The following is a 19499-nucleotide window of genomic DNA, read 5'->3' on the forward strand; positions in this document are numbered from 1 at the left end:
ATAAAATGAAATCAAATTAATTCAAATAAAGAATGTGTATGTTTTCACAAATTATTACATGGAAATGGCTAACGTTAGAAATGCGCTACTACCACAATTTTTCACAACATTCATATAAATGCTTGTTTTTCTAATTTCATCCTACAAAATTAGATTTTAATATTATTTCATCAACTATAGTCTCTAGTATCATTTTACAAAACCTGCAACTTGGACTTCATTGCTGCATATTTTTGCGCAAACTTTCCTAACTGGTACATTCTCAGAAAAGAGCATGAACAACACTAAGCCAATTCACTTAGCATCACAATTTTCATCAATTTGCATTAATAAGCAACATATGCATTAAAATTCATTATCACAACTCATTTATATGCATTAGTGCAGGGCACGAGTCCTAAAAAAAAAAAAGAAGTGGGGGGGACGCTGTCACCGGAAGTGATGTCACGACAGGAAGTGACTTCACGAAAGGTGGCTTGAACCATCAGGCTCATTGCCTCCCCTCGCTCACCCCTTAGATACGATTGCATCTGAGAAGCCAGCGCGTGAGCAGCGTGCTGAGTGAGCTCCGATCTCGTCCCGCAAAGGCCAAAGAGTGAAGTCCAGCTGTTTGGCAGGGGGGACGGCTTCCACCTGGTAAAATAAGTGGGGGACGCCGTCCACCCGCGTGGTACCCCAACTCGAGCCCTGCATTAGTGTCATCTTATAAAAAGAAAATATCCTCACGTTTTAATGCACGCTTTTACAATGCTTCCCTACACTTTGTCTCTGTATCATGTGTCTCCGTGTCTAACGTGTGCAACGTGTACTTTCAACCTTTTGCGACTTCTGTGTGTAAACATGTGTTTTAGGATTTTTAAAATCATGCAGCATCACATAAGAGTGTGGTATATATTGCACCAAAGTAAAAAATGAAGTTTCCAGATACTATAAAAGAAATATGCGTATGCAAGACTATAAAATGCAATCAAGCACATTAGGCTTAACCTCTTCCATGCTCATGACGAGCTGAGCTTGTCATGAGCCACGGCGCTCCGATGCTCATGACGAGCTCAGCTCGTCATGCGCCGTGGAACGCTCACACGCGGGGATAATTCCCCTGCTGTGCTGAGCGTTCCACGGCAGGTAATGCACCTGTGACGAGCTGAGCTCGTCATGAGCACCGGAGCGCCGCAGCTCATGACGGGCTCAGCTCGTCATCAGCATGGGGGCGCTGTGCGTGCCCCCCTTCACCCCCAGCACAGCGGGGAATTAACCCCCGCAGCGAAGGAGTTAACATGGTACATTATGTTTGCACACTATACCGCATCAAGCTGTAACCTGCATAAAGAGTCTGTTTATTCAAAAGCCTACAAACAGTGTCCCTATATACAAGTCACTGATTTCTCAGGCTATGCAGTTAACAAACATAATCATTGAAATTGACTCTGTTTAGATATAAGCTCTACCATGTGTGTGTGTAAGAGAGACGGAAAAACAAAGCACGTGTGAATATTCGAAAACAAAAGAATAACACAACTCAGTAGTTTAGCCACTTCCATACAGGGTGGGCATCGGACGGCCGGGGGCCATCCGATCTGCGCACGCGTCTAATTCGCCCGCACCGCCGGGGAATGTGCACCACGGTGAAGCGGTTAAAGTGAGACAAAGACCCAGTTAATAGAGGTAACAAGCATCGGTAAAGCCAACAAGTGTTGCTTTGCCAATATTTGCTGTCTGCAATTATTATATTTGCCACGGACTGCAGAATTGTACTGCAAAAACAGTCATCTTGTAAGTATTCAGAGTAACTTTCCAAAATGTCTGGTTTCGGCTTTTTGGCTTCGCCAATGTATGTGGCACAATTCTACAAGCATTGGCAAAAACACGGAGTAGCAGGTGGAGGGTCGGGAAGAGTAGTAGAAAGAGGAGAAAAGGGCAGCGAGAGAGACCAAAAGGCAGCATGGTAAGGAAATTGGAGCAGAGAGTGATATGAAGACATTGTGTGTGTGATGGGGGGGTGGGGGGAGACAGACGAAGGAACTGGACATGCAATCCCAATGAGTGCTAAATCTCACATGCCACAATAACTTGCAAAAACAGTGGAAGGATGCACTCAACCAATCAAACATCAGGGTGAAACCTAAAAGCTCCAGGGCTAGGACAAACCAAGAACACGAAGGACAATCATCAAATTAGGAGTAGGGATTTGAACTAGACTGGAAAACTCATCCAAGTCCTTAGCAGATAGGTTTCTACATCCCACTCCATATAAAGGCAGAAAATGTGATCCGCATGGGGGCACTCAATAGTCCTCTGCTCAAAACTGCCAGTATTTTGAGCTGTATGTCAGGTTCATTTCATTTGAAGAAATAACACAAGAACTCAGGATTTGGTCTACAGCAGTGGTTCTTAACAAGTTTTCCAGGCATCCACGGGTGTCTGCAAAGCATACTTAGGGGGGCCATGACTGCTTAGAAAATTAAATAATAATAACAGGTTAATAAATTACACATAAATAAAGAAGCAAATTGTAAAACTGAACATTTTTAAATGTTCAGTATAAGGGAAGGAATTTGAAATTGGAAGCTAGAAATTAAGTTATTATTCTCAGATTGATTTGTGGGAGCAGTGCAAGGACACCAAACAGAATACAGCATCAACAATGAGCGGTCTCAATTGCATCATTTGTGTATTTGTTTGACAAATCCTGGTTTCTGTATTTTGTTGTGTATTGTTTAACGGCTGAAAACATCAAAATTGATGGCTTCTTGTAATGACTCAAGGAGGGGGTCCCGCATTCCAATAATGATTCAGTGGGGACCCCTGGCTTCCAATAATGATTAAGTGTGGTCCACAACAGTCAAAAGGTTAAGAACCAGCCACCTAGAAGGTACTAGTTTATCAACAGAGAGGAGCACCAGATTTCCTTCTCTCCTCCCCTATACAAGATGGGGAAATGTATCTTTACCCACGGGCACTAGAAAACCTTGTGGCAGTCCTGGGTTATCCAGCAGACAATAATTCAAACAAACAACGCTGTAATTTTTTTTTATATATAACTGAAGAGGAAATGCATGCGGTCAGTAAAAGAAGTTATCTCCTATGTAATTATTTAATGAGGTAGGCAGAGCTAAAGCCAGAGGATGCCTTGCATAACTTTAAAGGCCAAATTGGCTTGGGACTCAAGGACTATGTTATGTTTCACTACTATTTCTTGCAGAGCGCACAAACGCCAGACGGTTTCTTGGCGCTGAGGTAACCAACAATGAGGCCGCTTAAAGTATTAATTATAGGGTTGCTTGAAGAGCCATGTTTTTAACATCTGTCTGAGTTTCCCATAGTTGTGGGTCATCCTAATTTCCAGGGGCAGGGAGTTCCAGATAAGGGGGGCAATGACTGATAATCTGGATCCTGTTGATTCGAGGGATCGATAGATAGTGCGGATGGGTCGATCTTAGTTGTCAATTCGGGAATGTACTTATAGATACGGGATTTTATGAAAGATGGGCTTTCATGAGGAGGACTTTGAAAATGAATTTCTGGGCGACTGGGAGTCAGTGGAGATCTATCATTGCTTGAGAAATGTGGTAATGTCTAGGAAGTTGGTAGATCAGCCGTGCAGCCTAGTTTTGAACCAACTGAAGCTTACGGTTGAGGTAACTGAGAAGGCCCAAATAGAGGGAATTGGAATAATCAATTCCCGATTTAACCAGGGAAATCATGACTTGTTCAGTGCATTTACAGTGAAAACATTTATTATCTTACACTGTAGAGTTGGAGGAAGCAGGATGATATCACAGATCCAAGTTGCAGTTTCAGGGTGAGCTCATTGTCAAAACGAACTCTGAGGCTCTTCCCCACTTCTTGTGGGCGGGATGGGGAGGGCGGTTCCCATCGCAGTGGACCAAAAGAAAGGACTCCAGAGATCAAGCTTATTTTTGGTGATAACCATCTCTACTTTGCCAGAGTTCAATTTCAGATGATTGCTGTTCATCCAATCCTGAATGAACAACCGAGTGTCTTGGAAAGACTTCTTACATTTACAGCTGTTGTCAATTGTAAAAAGAAGCTACTTATCATCTGAATAAGTAAAAATGTTGGCTTTCATTTTTTTTTTTTTTTTTAAGAGTGCACCGTAAAGGTTTATGAAGTGAGGAGAAAGGGAAGAGCCTTTTGGTACACCACAATTCAGATGTACTTTCAGAGAATCGAAGGAGCGGTTGAGCCAATTAAGATCTATCTAAAAAGGAGATGATCCATTTGATTGCAGAGTCATGCAGCCCCTACGTTGTCAACCAGAAGATTGAAGTTGACCATGTCAAAAGCCACTGAGAGATCAAGGAGGAAGAGAGGACATGAGTAATGCCTCTTTCCGTTTCCTCCTGCATATTATCCATGACCAAGAGGATAACTGCTTCCGTAGAGTGTGTTAGACGGAAGCCAGCTTGGCAGGGGTTACGAAAATCTGAGTCCTCATGTAAGGAGCAATGTTTACAAGCTATGTTGGCCCCTAGTATTTTTGGCAAGTACGGGAGTAGGGAAATCGGACAACAGTTTCGAGGAGGTCCTCACCAACTTTCTTTTGTAGAGGTACCATTATTGCCTCTTTGAAGGAACTAGGAACATTCCCTTGATTAAAGGACAAGTTAAGGAAGGATAACGCTGAGTAAGGAAAGAAGTGAATACAGTTATGGGCTCCAATGACAACAACAAAAACACTGGGAACAGGATAAGCTACAAAATACAATTACTTGCTGTATGCACAAGGGCACAAGAGTCTGCCTGCCCGCCTGAGAAAGGAGAATATTGAAAAAGGAAGAACATTATGAAAGAACCAATGCTTAAAGGCAGTACTTTGGAAAAACATTAAACAGGCACTGCAATATTGTCATCCAAGGTTTGTAACACAACTGCTATGGTCAACACTTAACTTCATCAAAAAAGGTATGTAGCAAGACATATATTTATAATCCAGTTAGGACACTGGGAGCCAGGAGCAAGAACTACAACTACCAAATAGCAGCAATTGAAGACAAGTTTAGTATTGGCTGAAGTCACTCTATATGAAACCTATATTTGTTTAAAACATTTAGGGGTAGATTTTAATCCAGATTAGAAATATACACATACAAAAAATCAAAATGAGAGATTACGTTAATTTCTCAAATATTCTGGCATCCCAAACATCTGCTAAGTTGTGTGTGCCGCCTACCCGTTAAAAAAGTTCTGTGGGTTCTACCTCCTGATAAGCACCATCTTAACAGTGTTCCTCAAGTTTAAGAATCATTAAATGCATCTAATGGGATTTTACATGTGTTATGTTGTACCTCTATGTAATAGGATTTAGCAATATGTTCAAAATGAAATTGCCGAGTAGTCATCTCAAAGCATCAATCTATCCCCAATCAAGATCAGAGCTGGGGCTTGCCTCTTCTAATCTCATCAATAACGTTACCTAACAAACTAGTCTTTAAAAAAATTAAAAAGCGGAGATGTTTCTGTCAAATAAATAATCACTACACACACATTAATATATATTTTAAACAAATATTCAGATACTTCAAATCTGCAACACAATGCATACTCAAGAGGAAGATATTGAAGGTAACTTACGTGCAATAGAGACAGTTGCAGGCCTGCTGAGAATTGCACCAGCAGAGTTATTAGCAATGCACTTGTACTGGCCTGAATTAGACGGGCTGAGTGAGAGGACTGTCAAAGAACCAGACTGCACCTCAACATTGTCCAGCTTTCCATCCAATCTCTGCCCATTGAATACCCAAGAGATTTGAGCTGTGTTAGGCTCAGAAGTGCAGAACAGCTGTACAAGCCCGCCCGGCTTCTGAATAGTAGATAGGGGTTCAGAGACAAAACGAAGAGGCAAATCTAGACAAAAGAGAGAAAAGCATCAGCTTCATATTTTAGTGTCACCAGATTTAATTAGGCATAGATTTTATAAGTTATGCTAACTACCAAACAATTTCATGTTAAGTTGAGTGATGCATACAGAATAACATCTGCTTCACTGATGATTGATAAACCACAGCCAACATGTATTATGCGACCAGGTTGATTTTTTCAAGACCTATAGATTTACCCTGTATAGTCAAGTCTTTTCTCAAACTTTTAGCAGTTTAAATATGGACTAGTAGGAATGGTATCCACAGTAATGCTCTCCCCTGTACACATAAGTGTCGTTATACCGAGGACAGATTTTAGCTTCCTAGATATCCCAGCATCCAACAAACCAAGAAGGAAAAGTGACTACTCTATGTAGCAACATCAGCTAGTCTAGCATTGAGTTTAACGTGGTACCACAGCACATGACACATCTTTAAGATTCTGTTCCAAGAAATCCAACCATTCATGGAATTTTGGGGAAAAAAATTGGTTGGAATCTAAAAGGCAAAACACATTGGGTGAATCAGGAGCCTTGAGCTCCCTACTTCTGGAGAGGCTATTTCAATAGCTAGATTGGGATTTAAAGATACAGCTGTAGATTCAAGGAGAAGGTCAAATATTTAGAGTGGGGTAGAAAGGAGTGGAGTTGGATGAGGAAGATTTTAGAGGAGTGAAGTAGGATGGAGTGCGGTAGATTGGAGTGAGGTAGGATGGATTAGGGCAGATTTGAGTGGGGTTGACTAGCGTGGTAGACTGGAGTGGGGTAAATTGAATAGGGGTACACTGGGTTGAAGGGGGTGGAGGGGGGTAGATTGGGGGAGTGGGGTAGATTGGAGTAGATTGGGGAAGTGTGGATTGGGGTGAAGTGGTGTAGACTGGAGTGGAATGGAGTAGATGTGAAAGGAATGGAGATAGGTAGAATGAAGAAGAATGTGGTAGAATGGAGAGGAGTGTGGTAGAGTGGAGTTGGGTAGATTGGGGTGGGGTGGATTGGGGTGGGGTAGATTGGGATGGCGTGGGGTAGATTGGACTTGGGTACATTGGGGTAGAGTACATAGGGGTGGAATGGGGTAGATGGGAGTGGAGTGGATTAGTGTGGAGAGGAGTGGGTTAGAATGAAGTGGGGTACATTGAAGTGGAGTAGATTAGAGTGAATGAGGAAGACTGGAATGGGGTGGACTAGAATGGAGCAGGTAGAGTGGGTTCGATTAGAGTGGGGTGTGGTAGGGTAGGGTAGCATGAGGTGGGGCAGGGTAGAGCAGTGTAGAATGTGGTGGGGTAGATTGGAGAAGGTAAGATTGGGGTAGAGTGTAGTCGATTGGCGAGGAGTGTGATAGACTGTGGTGATGTGAAGAGGGGTAGATTGGAGTGGCGGAGGGAATATTGCAGAAGATTGGAGTGGGGTAGATTGTGGTAGAGTGGAGTGGGCTAAAATGGAGTTGGATTGAGTGGAGAGTAGGGTGGAGTAGAGTGTGGTAGATTGGAGTGGGGTAGACAGGTATATTGCAGTGGGGTAGAGTAGAATGGAGTGGGATCGATTGTAGTGGAGAGCGGAGTGGAGTACACTGGAATGGAGTGGGGTAGATTGGCTGGAGTGGGTTGCATCGGGGTATATTGGAGTGGGTGGATTAGGGTAGATTAGAATGGATTGAAATCGAGAGGGTTAATTTGGAGTGGATTGCTGTAGACTGGGGTAGAGTGGGGTGTTGTTGACTGGGTTCGTTTGAGTGAGTTGGAAAGGAGAGGGATGAAGAGGAGTGGGGTGAAGAAGGGTAAGTAGGAGTGGATTAGATTGAAGTGGGGTAGAGTGGAATAGACCGGAGTGAAGTAGACTGGAGTGGGGTGGAGTGGGGTAGACTGGAGTGGGTGGAGTAGGGTAGACTGGAGTGAAGTGGGGTTGATTTGATGTCGCTGAGTGGATTGAGGTCGACTGGAGAGGAGTGGAGTAGAGGTAGACTAGAGAGGGGTAGAGTGGAGTGGGGGTAGACTGGGGTGGGATGGATTGGGGTAGATTGTAGTGAAGAGGAGGGGTTAGAGTGGAATGGGTTAGAGTGGAATGGAGTGGATTTGGGTAGACTGGAGAAGGACAGAGTGGGGTGGAGTGGGGATAACTGGAGTGGGGTAAGGGGAGGGGCGTAGAGTAGAGTGGTGTAGAGTAGAGGGGCTTGTGGTTTAGTGAAGAGAGTGATGTGAAGGGGCGTACATTGGAGTGGCATGTCATAAAGTAGAGTGGGGAGTCTTAGAATGGAATTTAAAGTGGAAGGCCAGGAAGGGGAGTGGCGTTAAGTGGAGTGGCGTAGTCTGGAGTATGCATGGTGTGGAGCGCACTATCATTACAGACAACACATTTTCAATTGAAATGGCCATTACATTTGAACCGATATACAGTTTTACTGCGCACAAAAGATTGTGTGTGGATAGTGTGTATTGAGGTGTCTTAATGGTATTCAAATATTTATTTCCACCACACTTCAGAATTACAAAACAAATGTGCTTCATTTGTACATCCTACACCCTCTCCTCTCATATGGGCACTCAGCAGGATTTTCACAAATTCCCTCACTTAGAAGAAGGAGAAAGAAAAGTAAACACTAAGCTGCCTCGAAAGACAGAAACTGACATTTGACCTCTATCTTTGAATGAATGAACAAAAGAACAAAACGTAAAGGTCTATTTACACACAGGGAGCACATGGAAGGACACAGTAAACAAGCGATGGACGAACTCAAGCTGGACACCCTAAAGCAAATAAAAACAGCAAATAGAAAGCAAGCAACTGTAAGTTGCAAACCACTAAGCCAAAAGTAAGCAATGGGCGGAATGCATTCCCAGGGAAACTTTCATAATACCCACAAGTTGTAAGCAAACCAGAAAGCTGTGCTGGATGGCAGGCTTCAAGCTAAACATCTGAACATGGCCTAGGGGCTGCATTACAATCCATTGTACTGTTAGTGGGAAACTAGTGGGAAACAGGGACCTGGAGAGATTAGACTTGCATAAGAATTAGCACTAGTTGCAGAGAAATAGCTGAAACTGTTTAAAACTTATTAGCCCACCATCAAGTCCTACTTAGCAATATGGGGAGTTCAGTTGCCTTGACTTTTGAGAGTTTTCGGGTGAGCCGCCAGTGCTGATCCAAATGTCCAGGTTTGAGGTGAATTAAAGATATTAATATGATCTAGACCATGGGTACTCACAAACTTTCTCTCAGCGGCCAAATTTACAGTGTGGTTTGTCGCCGAGGGCCGCACCGGTGGGGGCGGGGTCAGTGGGGAAGGGGGGTCGGGGCTAGAGCAACAAAAAAACCTGTGACCATGAGGTTGAACACAGGTCCCTGCAGTGGATGCTTTCGTCCACTGAGCCACCAGACCCGGCATACACACATCTCTTTCTCTCTCCGTGTCTCTCCCTCGGTCTGTCTCTCTCCCTCCCTCGGTCTGTGTCTCTCCCTCCCTCGGTCTGTGTCTCTCCCTCCCTCGGTCTGTGTCTCTCCCTCCCTCGGTCTGTGCCTCTCCCTCGGTCTGTGTCTCTCCCTCCGCCTCCCTCCGCCTGTATCCATCTCTTTGTCTCCCTGACTCCCTCCCTCCCTCTGTCTCCCCGGACTCCCTCCCTCTGTCTCCCTCCCTCTGTCTCCCTCCCTCTGTCTCCCTCCCTCTGTCTCCCTACCTCTCCCTCCCTCCCTCTCCCTCGGTCTCCCTCCCTCTCCATCTCCCTCCCTCTCGCTCGGCCTCCCTCCCTCTCGCTCCGTCTCCCTCCCGCTCCGTCTCCCTCCCTCTCGCTCCGTCTCCCTCCCTCTCGCTCCGTCTCCCTCCCTCTCGCTCCGTCTCCCTCCCTCTCGCTCCGTCTCCCTCCCTCTCGCTCTGTCTCCCTCCCTCTCCCTCTGTCTCCCTCCCTCTCCCTCTGTCTCCCTCCCTCTCCCTCTGTCTCCCTCTGTCTCCCTCCCTCTCCCTCTCCCTCTCCCTCTCGCTCCCTCCCTCTCCCTCTCGCTCTCCCTCCCGCTCCCTCTCGCTCTCCCTCCCTCTCGCTCTCCCTCCCTCTCGCTCTCCCTCCCTCTCGCTCTCCCTCCCTCTGTCTCCCTCCCTCTGTCTCCCTCTCCCTCCCTCCCTCCCTCTCCCTCTGTCTCCCTCCCTCTGTCTCCCTCTCCCTCTCTCTCCCTCCCTCCCTCTCCCTCTGTCTCCCTCCCTCTGTCTCCCTCCCTCTCCCTCTCGCTCTCCCTCCCTCTCGCTCTCCCTCCCTCTCGCTCTGTCTCCCTCCCTCTCCCTCCCTCTCCCTGTCTCCCTCCCTCCCTCTCCCTCTGTCTCCCTCCCTCTGTCTCCCTCTGTCTCCCTCCCTCTCCCTCTCTGTCTCCCTCCCTCCCTCTCCCTCTGTCTCCCTCCCTCTGTCTCCCTCCCTCTCCCTCCCTCCCTCCCCCTCCCTCCCTCCCCCTCCCTCCCTCCCCCTCCCCCTCTCCCTCTCGCTCCCTCCCTCTCCCTCTCGCTCCCCCTCCCTCTCGCTCTCCCTCCCTCTCGCTCTCCCTCCCTCTCCCTCTGTCTCCCTCCCTCTCCCTCCCTCTCCCTCTCCCTCCCTCTCCCTGTCTCCCTCCCTCCCTCTCCCTCCCTCTCCCTCTCCCTCCCTCTCCCTGTCTCCCTCCCTCCCTCTCCCTCTGTCTCCCTCCCTCTCCCTCCCTCTCCCTCTCCCTCCCTCCCTCTGTCTCCCTCCCTCTCCCTCTGCCTCTGTCTCCCTCCCTCTGTCTCCCTCCCTCCCATCTTTTGGTACAGGTCAGAGAAAACTGACTGAGTTTGAATCATCGAGAGAAACAATCTTACAGCAATTGCAGTTCATCGGGAGTGACGTATTTCCTCTTCGCTATTTTTAACTTTGATTCTGTGGCCATAATTCAGTAAATATCAAAGGCATTATTGATTAAGCATCTAGACAGATCGCCAAAAAGAAATCCATCTGTCCCACCTTTTCTCTGCACATAGGCATACACCACCATTATCGATCAGACAATGTGTTCAGGGCAAAATATATGTTAATAGGACAAACAGTTATGTAGATTTCAAGTTAATTATTGAGACTTTAGGGACTGTACCTGAAGTAGCACTGGAATAGACGACCATGAACGTGAAATATAACAATCCTTGTAAAGGTCCGGGTTCAGAATGCATAGCGACGAGTAACGCAAGATGAGGGCGCAAAGTTCCAAAGGAAGGAGGAGCTCTGTAAGTAAAGGGAGAAAGAAAACATTCAAATTATTACAAAACATGTAATTCATCAAATCCTAACTTGTTTTAAACAAAATTTTCTATAGAAGATATGGTTTAGCTGTTACACACTTTTTGCCCTCTGTATTCGTGATGAACAATTATCATCATCTAATCAGCTAAATTCCATTACTATAAATAGAGATATTTTAGGGCAATGGAGATTAGTCAATCAACACAGTTTCCCTGCACGTTAAAAACGTAATCACAGTTAATATATCCATAATTAGACATAAAGTACTTTGACATTTGTTGTCCCCAGAGGCAATGCAGGAGAGAGCACCTCTAAGGCATAAAAAATAAATCAAGCTGCAATAGTTCACATGTCCTTCCTAATTCACAGGGGAAGGAAAGTGTTAAGAATGTTGTGTAAATGATTCAGAGGATGGTTGCGTTGCAAAGGCGACACAGGGTTACATAGAAGTTTGGTCTTCCTGTAACAAACCTCATTAAAACATCTTAAATATATATGCACAAACATAGAAAACGCTGCCAGGCAGTTCACCCAAATAAGAAGGAAAACGTTTAGCAAATCAAATGTATAGAAGAACACTCCTGACCACTTGACGAGCTGGTTCAATTTTACCAGCCAGCTTGAAAACCATGGGCAACTTCAGTGCTAGGAAAAGTAGCTAAAATACAAGTAGGTGGGAGGTGGAACACTGAAAGTGGGCAGAGCATGTTTTGTACAGTCACTCCCTCAAACTGAGTCCATTATAAAGAACCTTCAGTGTTTTACAACTATATTCTTTGATAATTTGAGCAGAGCTGAAGACTAGCTCCGTAATGTACATATTACCCGACATCTGTGCAATTTTGTTGTGTAACATGTGCACTTCCACTTGAATTAATCTTTTGAGGAAATATTTTAATGTTGATTTGGATGGAGTTATACATTTAGGAAATGAGTTTTTATGAATTTTTTTAAGATTGGCTATCTGTGATGTTAAATTGTCCATGAGATTGTACTGGGCTTAAAGTCTGTCCTAATTGGTTGTGTGGTGTGACTAAGAGTGCACATCTGACAGAAGACTAGTGTTGATTCAGATTCTGAATCCTAATAGCAAAGCTCACAATAGGCTTCTGCACAATTTGTAGGCATAAGCATAACTTGAGCAAGGAGAAAGAGAGCTACTTAAAAGAAGAAAATAAGAGTTGTCCTAAAGTTTTACCTCATGAGTCTGACTTTAAGAAATTCTGACGTGAATTTGGGCATAATTAATTGTCCTAGATGTTTTCAGGGTCTCAACCTTCTTAAATGGCAACGTTTGCCAGGTCCTTGCCCAATTTGTGAAACATGCTTATGAAAAGGCACATCACATTCACACTAAGACAAACAGTCAAATACATCTAGATGGCCAAAAATTATTTTCTGGTCAGAAGGCACATTAGATTCGCTTCTGCGAGCAAACTCAATGATTTAAGGTGAAACAGCAGTTGCTGGCCCAAGGGGTACTGGTCACAAAGAGGCCGGTATCAGCTAAGCTATATGTTGGCCGCTTTATAATACTTATAAAATACTGAGCGGGGGCGTTCAGTCAATTACAGAATATTTTAAATGGTGTAGGCTGCTGGAAAAGTAAAAATGAAGTGCTTTATCTAAACTATACGTTAGTAAAACTGAAGCAATGACTGGGCAACCATCCTTAGAACAAATAGGTATTATGCATTCATAGATTAATAAAATTATATTCAAGCTAGCTGGAAACGCTGTGCATGGCCACTGGTGTAAATGGAGAATTAAACAGAAAACCAATGGTGCAAAGACAAAGAAAATGCCCAGGGGGTGTTAGCGATCCATTTGAAACTTCAAGCTCAATTGATGGCCAGTCACCAATTGCCCATCCTGCCATTTGTACCTATACCTGAGGAGCCAGGCACAAGTTTTCCAAAAAAGGAAGATAAATTGACAAAAAAACGCAGCTTTAAAGAATTACTGCAGTACGCAAATCAATTGCCCCAACCGATCGGTCTCTCTTTACTGATCTTTCTCTTGCTTTCACCCTCTCCACTGGATCAAACCCTTTTCGACCATCAAAAACGTATACGCTAACAGAAGTAAAAAATTAAAATTCTTAGGTTGTAAACGACAATATCATCTTAAATATACCACGTTCTCCATGGAGTTTGGAAGGTTAGAAAACACCCCATCTTAACTATTTATGTACTTTTTCGGTGTTTTCATTTCCAATCTCAAACCTAGCTCTGTAGAAGTTTAGCAACAAAGCAGTCAATAGCAGCGCCTGCAACATAATTTACTGGACTAGTGCCCATTGCAGAGGCGTCAAGGGCTACCATTGTGTAAAATCTCTGCTATTGCCATTAGAAAATGTTTATAAAATGTTGAATACATCTGGCTAAATTTCCCTACGACAGTACCCAGCAGTAAATCAAATAAAAACTTCTCCAAGTAACACAATATACGTGAAGATATAAGAGACCGGTTTTCCATGCACAGGTCCGACATATAGCTATAAAAAATTGTAAAGCACCCCTTTGTAATAAAGGCATGATTAACAAAGGAGAATAACTGAATAAATGTACATTTAACGATATTTATAAGGCACGGACATAGTGTACTAAATGATACGACATTTCATTGTGAACACCGGCAAAGCAGCAACCCTCCTGTATACATGAAAAGGTTTGTAAATGCACTTGCACACTGGGTCTACCCAAGACTCGAGCTCACCTAAATAATAAGAGATTTGGAAATTGCACTAATGTAGGCAATATTTGCAACGTGTGTGGGAAAAGGTCGCATTTTTTTTTAGAAAGTAGTAATTTGAGGAAACAGAGTACACGATTTGGAGCAAATCTGCCACTCACTTTACTCGAACACCACACAGAGAAACAGATGGTATACACGATGTGCCCTACTTACATCTGCGTAAATAAAAAACACTAATTTATTCGAATCTGCAATGTGCAAAGATTTTTATCCAGCGTTTTGGGTATCGGCCCTACAGAGTATGCATTAAGTGGACCATGGCAAGAGAGACAAGAACACAGTAAGATGCCAGAGGCGTTTTCATTGATGTAGGACCTTAACGTGTCCCCTTTCTGACCTTTGTACTCGCCTGCTTCCTGGCACGTCCCTTTCATCCATGACCTCCACAACCTTTCACACTCTGCACTGCTGTGCCACATTCCCTCAGTAGCCACATGTATGGCAGAGAAGTGACGGTCAAAATAATTCGGAGAATCCTAGACAGGACGCAAGTAACAAATCAAAGGGAATTTTATTCAAATTTGAAAAAATCTTTCCCATGCTCCAGAAACTCAGTCTGCAGGGATTCATATCTTGGCCTCGACCAGGGCACATTTTAAACCAGGTCACTGCCAACCTCTTGCGTGCAGCTGGTTATCATGTTGTGGCAACTTCAAAGCGCTAACACAGAATATAGATATCTAAGTGAGGAAATCTAGCTGTATAAAGTCATCTAGGAGTCGATGGATACAGACCGCAAACTCTTTGAATGAAATTGTGCAGCAGAATTTTCTTTTTTTTTAATTTCAAAAGAATTTTTATTGAGAAGAAGTTTTATATACACGGTACAGTATAAAGCAGTAGAGTATATGTCTCCCGAGGGGGAAAGGAACAGCTTAACAACTTTATATGCCGGTTAGGTTACATACAGCTTTTTGAGAGATCATGCGTGCTACATTCGTATACTCGGTGCGTGGCGTTATCTGCGGCATGTGTCCGTGCCCCTGGGTGACGGTGAAAGGAAAGTGGGAAAAGAGAAAGAGTGAGAAAGTGGGAGGGAATACAATGTTCGAGTGTTGATGGAGTTGGGCAGGCTTCCCGCCTACTATGTCTATGGGTGTGTTGTCCCCCCTTGGTGGTTGCCTAGGGGGGTTTGTGTGAGGACAGGTAGTTGTCCAGGGAGAGCCACATTTCACCTCCGGTGTGTGTTTTTGATGGGTGACTAGAAGTAATAATGTCCGCCCCCCGCAGGAAGGTGATCCAGTTGAACCAGACCTTAAAGGATGCTTTCCATGTGTCCTTCCAGTTATTTAGGACTGTCTTAACTGCTGCTGTGAGTAGGAGGTCAATCAGCTCTCTGTCCTCTTTGGATTGGATTGATGGTGCCATGAAGGCCGTGGCCACCACGTGGAAGTCCAGCTGTATTGAGAGGCCTAGAGGGTTGTTTATAAAGTCGCTTATTCTGTTCCAGAATCTTTTAACCTTAGGGCAGTGGAAGATTAGGTGTGCCAGGTCCCCTTTTTGTTTGTTACAATTCCAACACTCGTCACTGTCTCGTATCCCTATTGTCGCTAGGCGGGAGGGGGTCCAGTATGTCTTGTGTAGTAGCCAGAATTTAGTTTGTGCTAGAGTGGTGGTGACTTTGATGTGTGATGCTGACCTCCAGAGGTTAGACTTTTCCCTCTCGGTGAGACGCCTGTGGAGGAGTGACTCCCAGTATTCTAAAGCTTTGTTGTGGAGCTTGGATGTTCCTGGGCCTAGGAGCTTGTAGAGGTGAGACGTCTGGTTACCTGCCTTGTTTAGGTTTGCAGCGTATTGTAGGATGGGGGGGGGGGTAGCTTTGTTAAGTTCTGCTCTTGTGATTGCCACCTTTATTTTGAGGAAGTTATAGAGCTCGATGTCATTTAGTTTGTGTGTATGTTTTATGGTGTCGAATGTGATGTGGGCGTCTTGGTTGCTTAGTTGGTTGGGGGTGGAGATGCCATGTTTGTACCAGGAGGCCATGTTGAGCGTTTTCTCGCGGTATTTTATTTTGGGGTTAAACCATATCGATTCCCATCTAGTGTTTTTAATGCTAGCCTCCATTTTTAGGTCGAGCCTAGACGAAAGCAAAGCGAAGCTTTGCTGTCTAGAGCGAGACAACTTATGTTGTCACTTTTGGGGGAATGTGGACAGCAGACTGTTACGAGCTTCTCCTGCCGGAGATTTAACCTCGTGTGCGCGCACGTCGACGTGCCCCTCTCGTGCCTATTTCCATGCCCACACAGCCAGCCCCCACACCCCTGCACACACACACGCTGCAGCCCCCCACCACACACACACACACACACATACAGACACACACGCATACACACGCCGCTGCCCCCTACCCCCCCCTTGCACAGACACACACCCCCGCTGGATGAGGGCGGAGAGGCAGTGGCTGGGGCAGCGGCGCCCGCGAGGGGACGAAGCCCCGGAGAGGTCTGCGTGCTGCAGCAGGACGGGCTCACACGCCTCGCTGTACAGGCTGTAGGCGTACTTGCAGTCCGGCTCCCCCTGGCACTGCAGCAGCGCCTGCCAGCAGATGAGCCGGCGCCCGGCAGCGGCCCCCAACAGCACGGCTGTCAGCAATAACACCCGCACGCCGGCCATGGGGAGGGCGGACAGCGCCGCCCCCGAGCAAAGCTGGCCGAGGTCCGGTCGTAGAGTGTCCGCATGGGGCTCGGCCCTTCACTGGTCTGCAGGAGCGCCTCGGCACAGAAGCTGGCACTGCAGGGAAGAGTCCAGCAGCTTCACAGGCTCTTCGCGCGGCTCACATAGAGGCTGCCAGGCCAACAACTTGCTCCTTTTTCTGTTTTCTTCACTTCAGCGGGGATGCCGTGTTTAGTGATCCGCCACAAAGTCCTGGTCCGGAATGGGGCTGCGCTCCAGTCCAGCAGCCCTACTACTTGTACTCGTACCCAGCTTCAACTTAAGTGGGCTGGAGGAGTACACACTCAGGATCTCCTCAGCTTTCTCCTGCTCTTGTCAACAAGTCCTATAGGCACAGCCGGCCATCCTTCTGCCGCGGTATGTTTTCCTGCCCGGCCTTAAATACCGAAAGCAGGATGCTATCTTAATGCCTCCTCATTATGCATGCGAGAAAAAGCAAAACAAACACAACACGAATTAGAAGCGCTGCAGCCGCGTCCCTTGGTCTCCTCGCTCGCCCTCGCCTCGCTCTTTTACTCCAGTTGTGGCTCCCCGGGTCAGCCCCCTTTTCCTGGACTCCTCCCCGCACCATTGGTGCAGCCTGTTTTGTCGTGGTCTAAACTTTTTTTTTCAGTGTGGGAATCTTTAAAAGGGGAAGGGCGGAGGGAAGGATGCGTGCGCTCGGGCTGCATGAGAAAGTCCCTGAAAGATTGACATCTCCACCCCTCCCCCCTCCAAGCAGGGCCAATCTCTTCAGACGCCTCCTGCACTTTAAAGCAGCCCAGATTCCGATATAGTTTTAGCACAGCATAAGATATGTACACACTCGTCGTCCCTTGTGATATAGAAACTACATTTTCGGCTCTCATTTTTTTTTTCACGATGCATACGCTCATGAATTAGAAATAGAAGAGACACAAGTCACACCAGCGTGCGTGGCAAAAGCCTCCGAAAATCAAGGCACTCAACTCGGTTCGGTACCAATGCGTGTATGGAAATGGCAACTTGCCCCTTGGCTACCACCGAGGAGACGACGAACGGTTTGTCTCGTTAACCTCCCCTTTGATTCGCATGGCGGGGGTATGCACCTTTCGCCCTTTTGTTTTTTTCTCTCTGATGAAGAAATATATGTACCTGTGCCCAAACATAATTGTTACATGGGCAACAAGCAGGCGCGCTACGTGTATAAAACTAGAACCACCATAGCTGCCAAGGTTTCAGATTGCTTATGGTGACATATTCATAATTTCAGTGTACTCTTGAGTAATAATCCAATGTCTTAGTGACACTTTCTCGTGAGCAAAACCAAGCAATGAAGACGAGGAAAACATATAAGCCCTCAGGAGAGTAAGGATGAAACACACAGGTCACAGCCAGGCTGTATTATTTCAAAAAGACTTCAGCTTTCTCAACCCTATGAAAACTCTATAAAAATCATTAGCTGAGCAGTCTGCCCCGGTCCGGCGCATTGCATTCTACCTGCCCAGCCCGGCAGCTGGCACCAGATTACACCAGGAACAAGCCAATGTAATAGGTCTCGCATTTTCAAAATTTTGACCTTTTGGTATTGTGAATTACAATGTCTTTTATCATTGCATGTTTTTTAAACACATACATAAAGTGCTATCCCATTTACAATGCCAATAGCTCAAAATCTCGCATATGCGAGACCTATTGCATTGCAAATGCTTGTTTTGTCTACTTTGAGTAGGGCGTTCCTGGTGTTCTTCAGTATTGGGTTGTTGGCGATCTCGGGGTGTTTGCTCGCTGTGAGTAGGGCTAGGGGATCGAGGCCATTTAAGATTCTTTTCTCCAGTGAGAACCATGCTGGTGTGTAGTCTTGTTCTGGGGTTAGCCAGTATAACCCATGTTTAGCTATGCATGCGGTTTGAAATGTTTTAAAGTTTGTTACGTTTAGCCCTCCCAGGCTTTTGTTTAGCCTTAGTTTATGTAGGCTTATTCTGGGCTTTTTGTCTTTCCATAGGAATGGGTTTATCATTTTGTCTAGGCGTTTGTGGAAGTCCTCTGTGTTGATCAGTGGTAGCATGTTGAGCATGTAATTAACCATCGGTGTTAGCATCACTTTTATTGTTTCCACTTTACCCCACCAGCTTATGAATCTAGGTGACCACGTCTCTAGTCTCCCTTTCAGTTTGTTTAGTAGTGTTGATTCCTTGTGGTCTAGCGTGGTCTTGAGATCTCTCCCGAATTGTAGGCCCAGGTATGTCAGGAATTTTTTCTGCCAAGCCAGCCCTGAGTTCCCCAGCACCTCCCTGGTTGTGTGGATGTTAAGTGGCTTGCATTCTGATTTGTCTTTATTGAGTTTATATCCTGAGGCCTGTGCGTACTCCTCTATAGTCGACATGAGCGCGGCCATTGATGGACCTGGGTTTTCAGTGGTAATGAGGATGTCATCCGCATAGGCAGCTAGCTTAACTGTGCCTCCCCCAATTGGGATTCCCCTTATGTCCTTGTTATTTCTGATCATGGCTAGAAGTGGCTCCAGGGCTAGCAGGAAGAGGGCTGGAGAGAGTGGGCAGCCTTGCCTTGTACCTCTTTCTAGGGTGAGTGGTTCAGATGTACCCCCGTTCACTACCACGCAGGCTTTTAGCTCGTTGTAGAGCGCTAGCACCATCCTTCTGAAGTTAGTGCCTAGCCCGAATTTCTGCATGCAGCGATCTAGGAAGGGCCATGACACTCTGTCGAAGGCTTTCTCTGCGTTAAGGGCGATCATGACAGCTGCATTGTTGCTGGCGGAAGCGTGGTTTATTAGGTGGCATAAGAGTCTGGTGTTGTCATGGGACATCCTATTTTTAAGGTAGCCTACTTGTGAGCAGTGTATAAGTTTGGGCAGGAACGCGTTTAGTCTTGTCGCGAAGATCTTTGAGTATATCTTGCAATCTACGTTGATTAGGGAGATTGGCCGGTAGTTCTTGGGGTGTTGTGGGTCTTAACCTTCCTTTGGGATCACTATAATGTTGGCTTCC

The 19499-nt window shown here is 45.7% G+C and overlaps 1 protein-coding gene across 2 annotated transcripts in view; it reads right to left on the reverse strand.

The window, feature by feature from the left end:
- The window catches only part of CDON (cell adhesion associated, oncogene regulated), a 152366-nt gene that overhangs the window by 66480 nt on the left and 66387 nt on the right, over positions 1-19499 (reverse strand). For both annotated transcript variants that reach the window (XM_078682327.1, XM_078682328.1), the window contains exons 2-3: positions 10958-11085; positions 5596-5868 (exon numbers count right to left, since the gene is read on the reverse strand). In XM_078682327.1, the coding sequence (XP_078538453.1) occupies positions 5596-5868; positions 10958-11033 (349 nt within the window). In that variant the 5' untranslated portion in view covers positions 11034-11085. The remainder of the gene's footprint in view (positions 1-5595; positions 5869-10957; positions 11086-19499) is intronic.

The sequence above is a fragment of the Lissotriton helveticus genome, chromosome 3_1 (assembly GCF_964261635.1).
Source record: "Lissotriton helveticus chromosome 3_1, aLisHel1.1, whole genome shotgun sequence".
Classification (NCBI taxonomy): domain Eukaryota; kingdom Metazoa; phylum Chordata; class Amphibia; order Caudata; family Salamandridae; genus Lissotriton; species Lissotriton helveticus.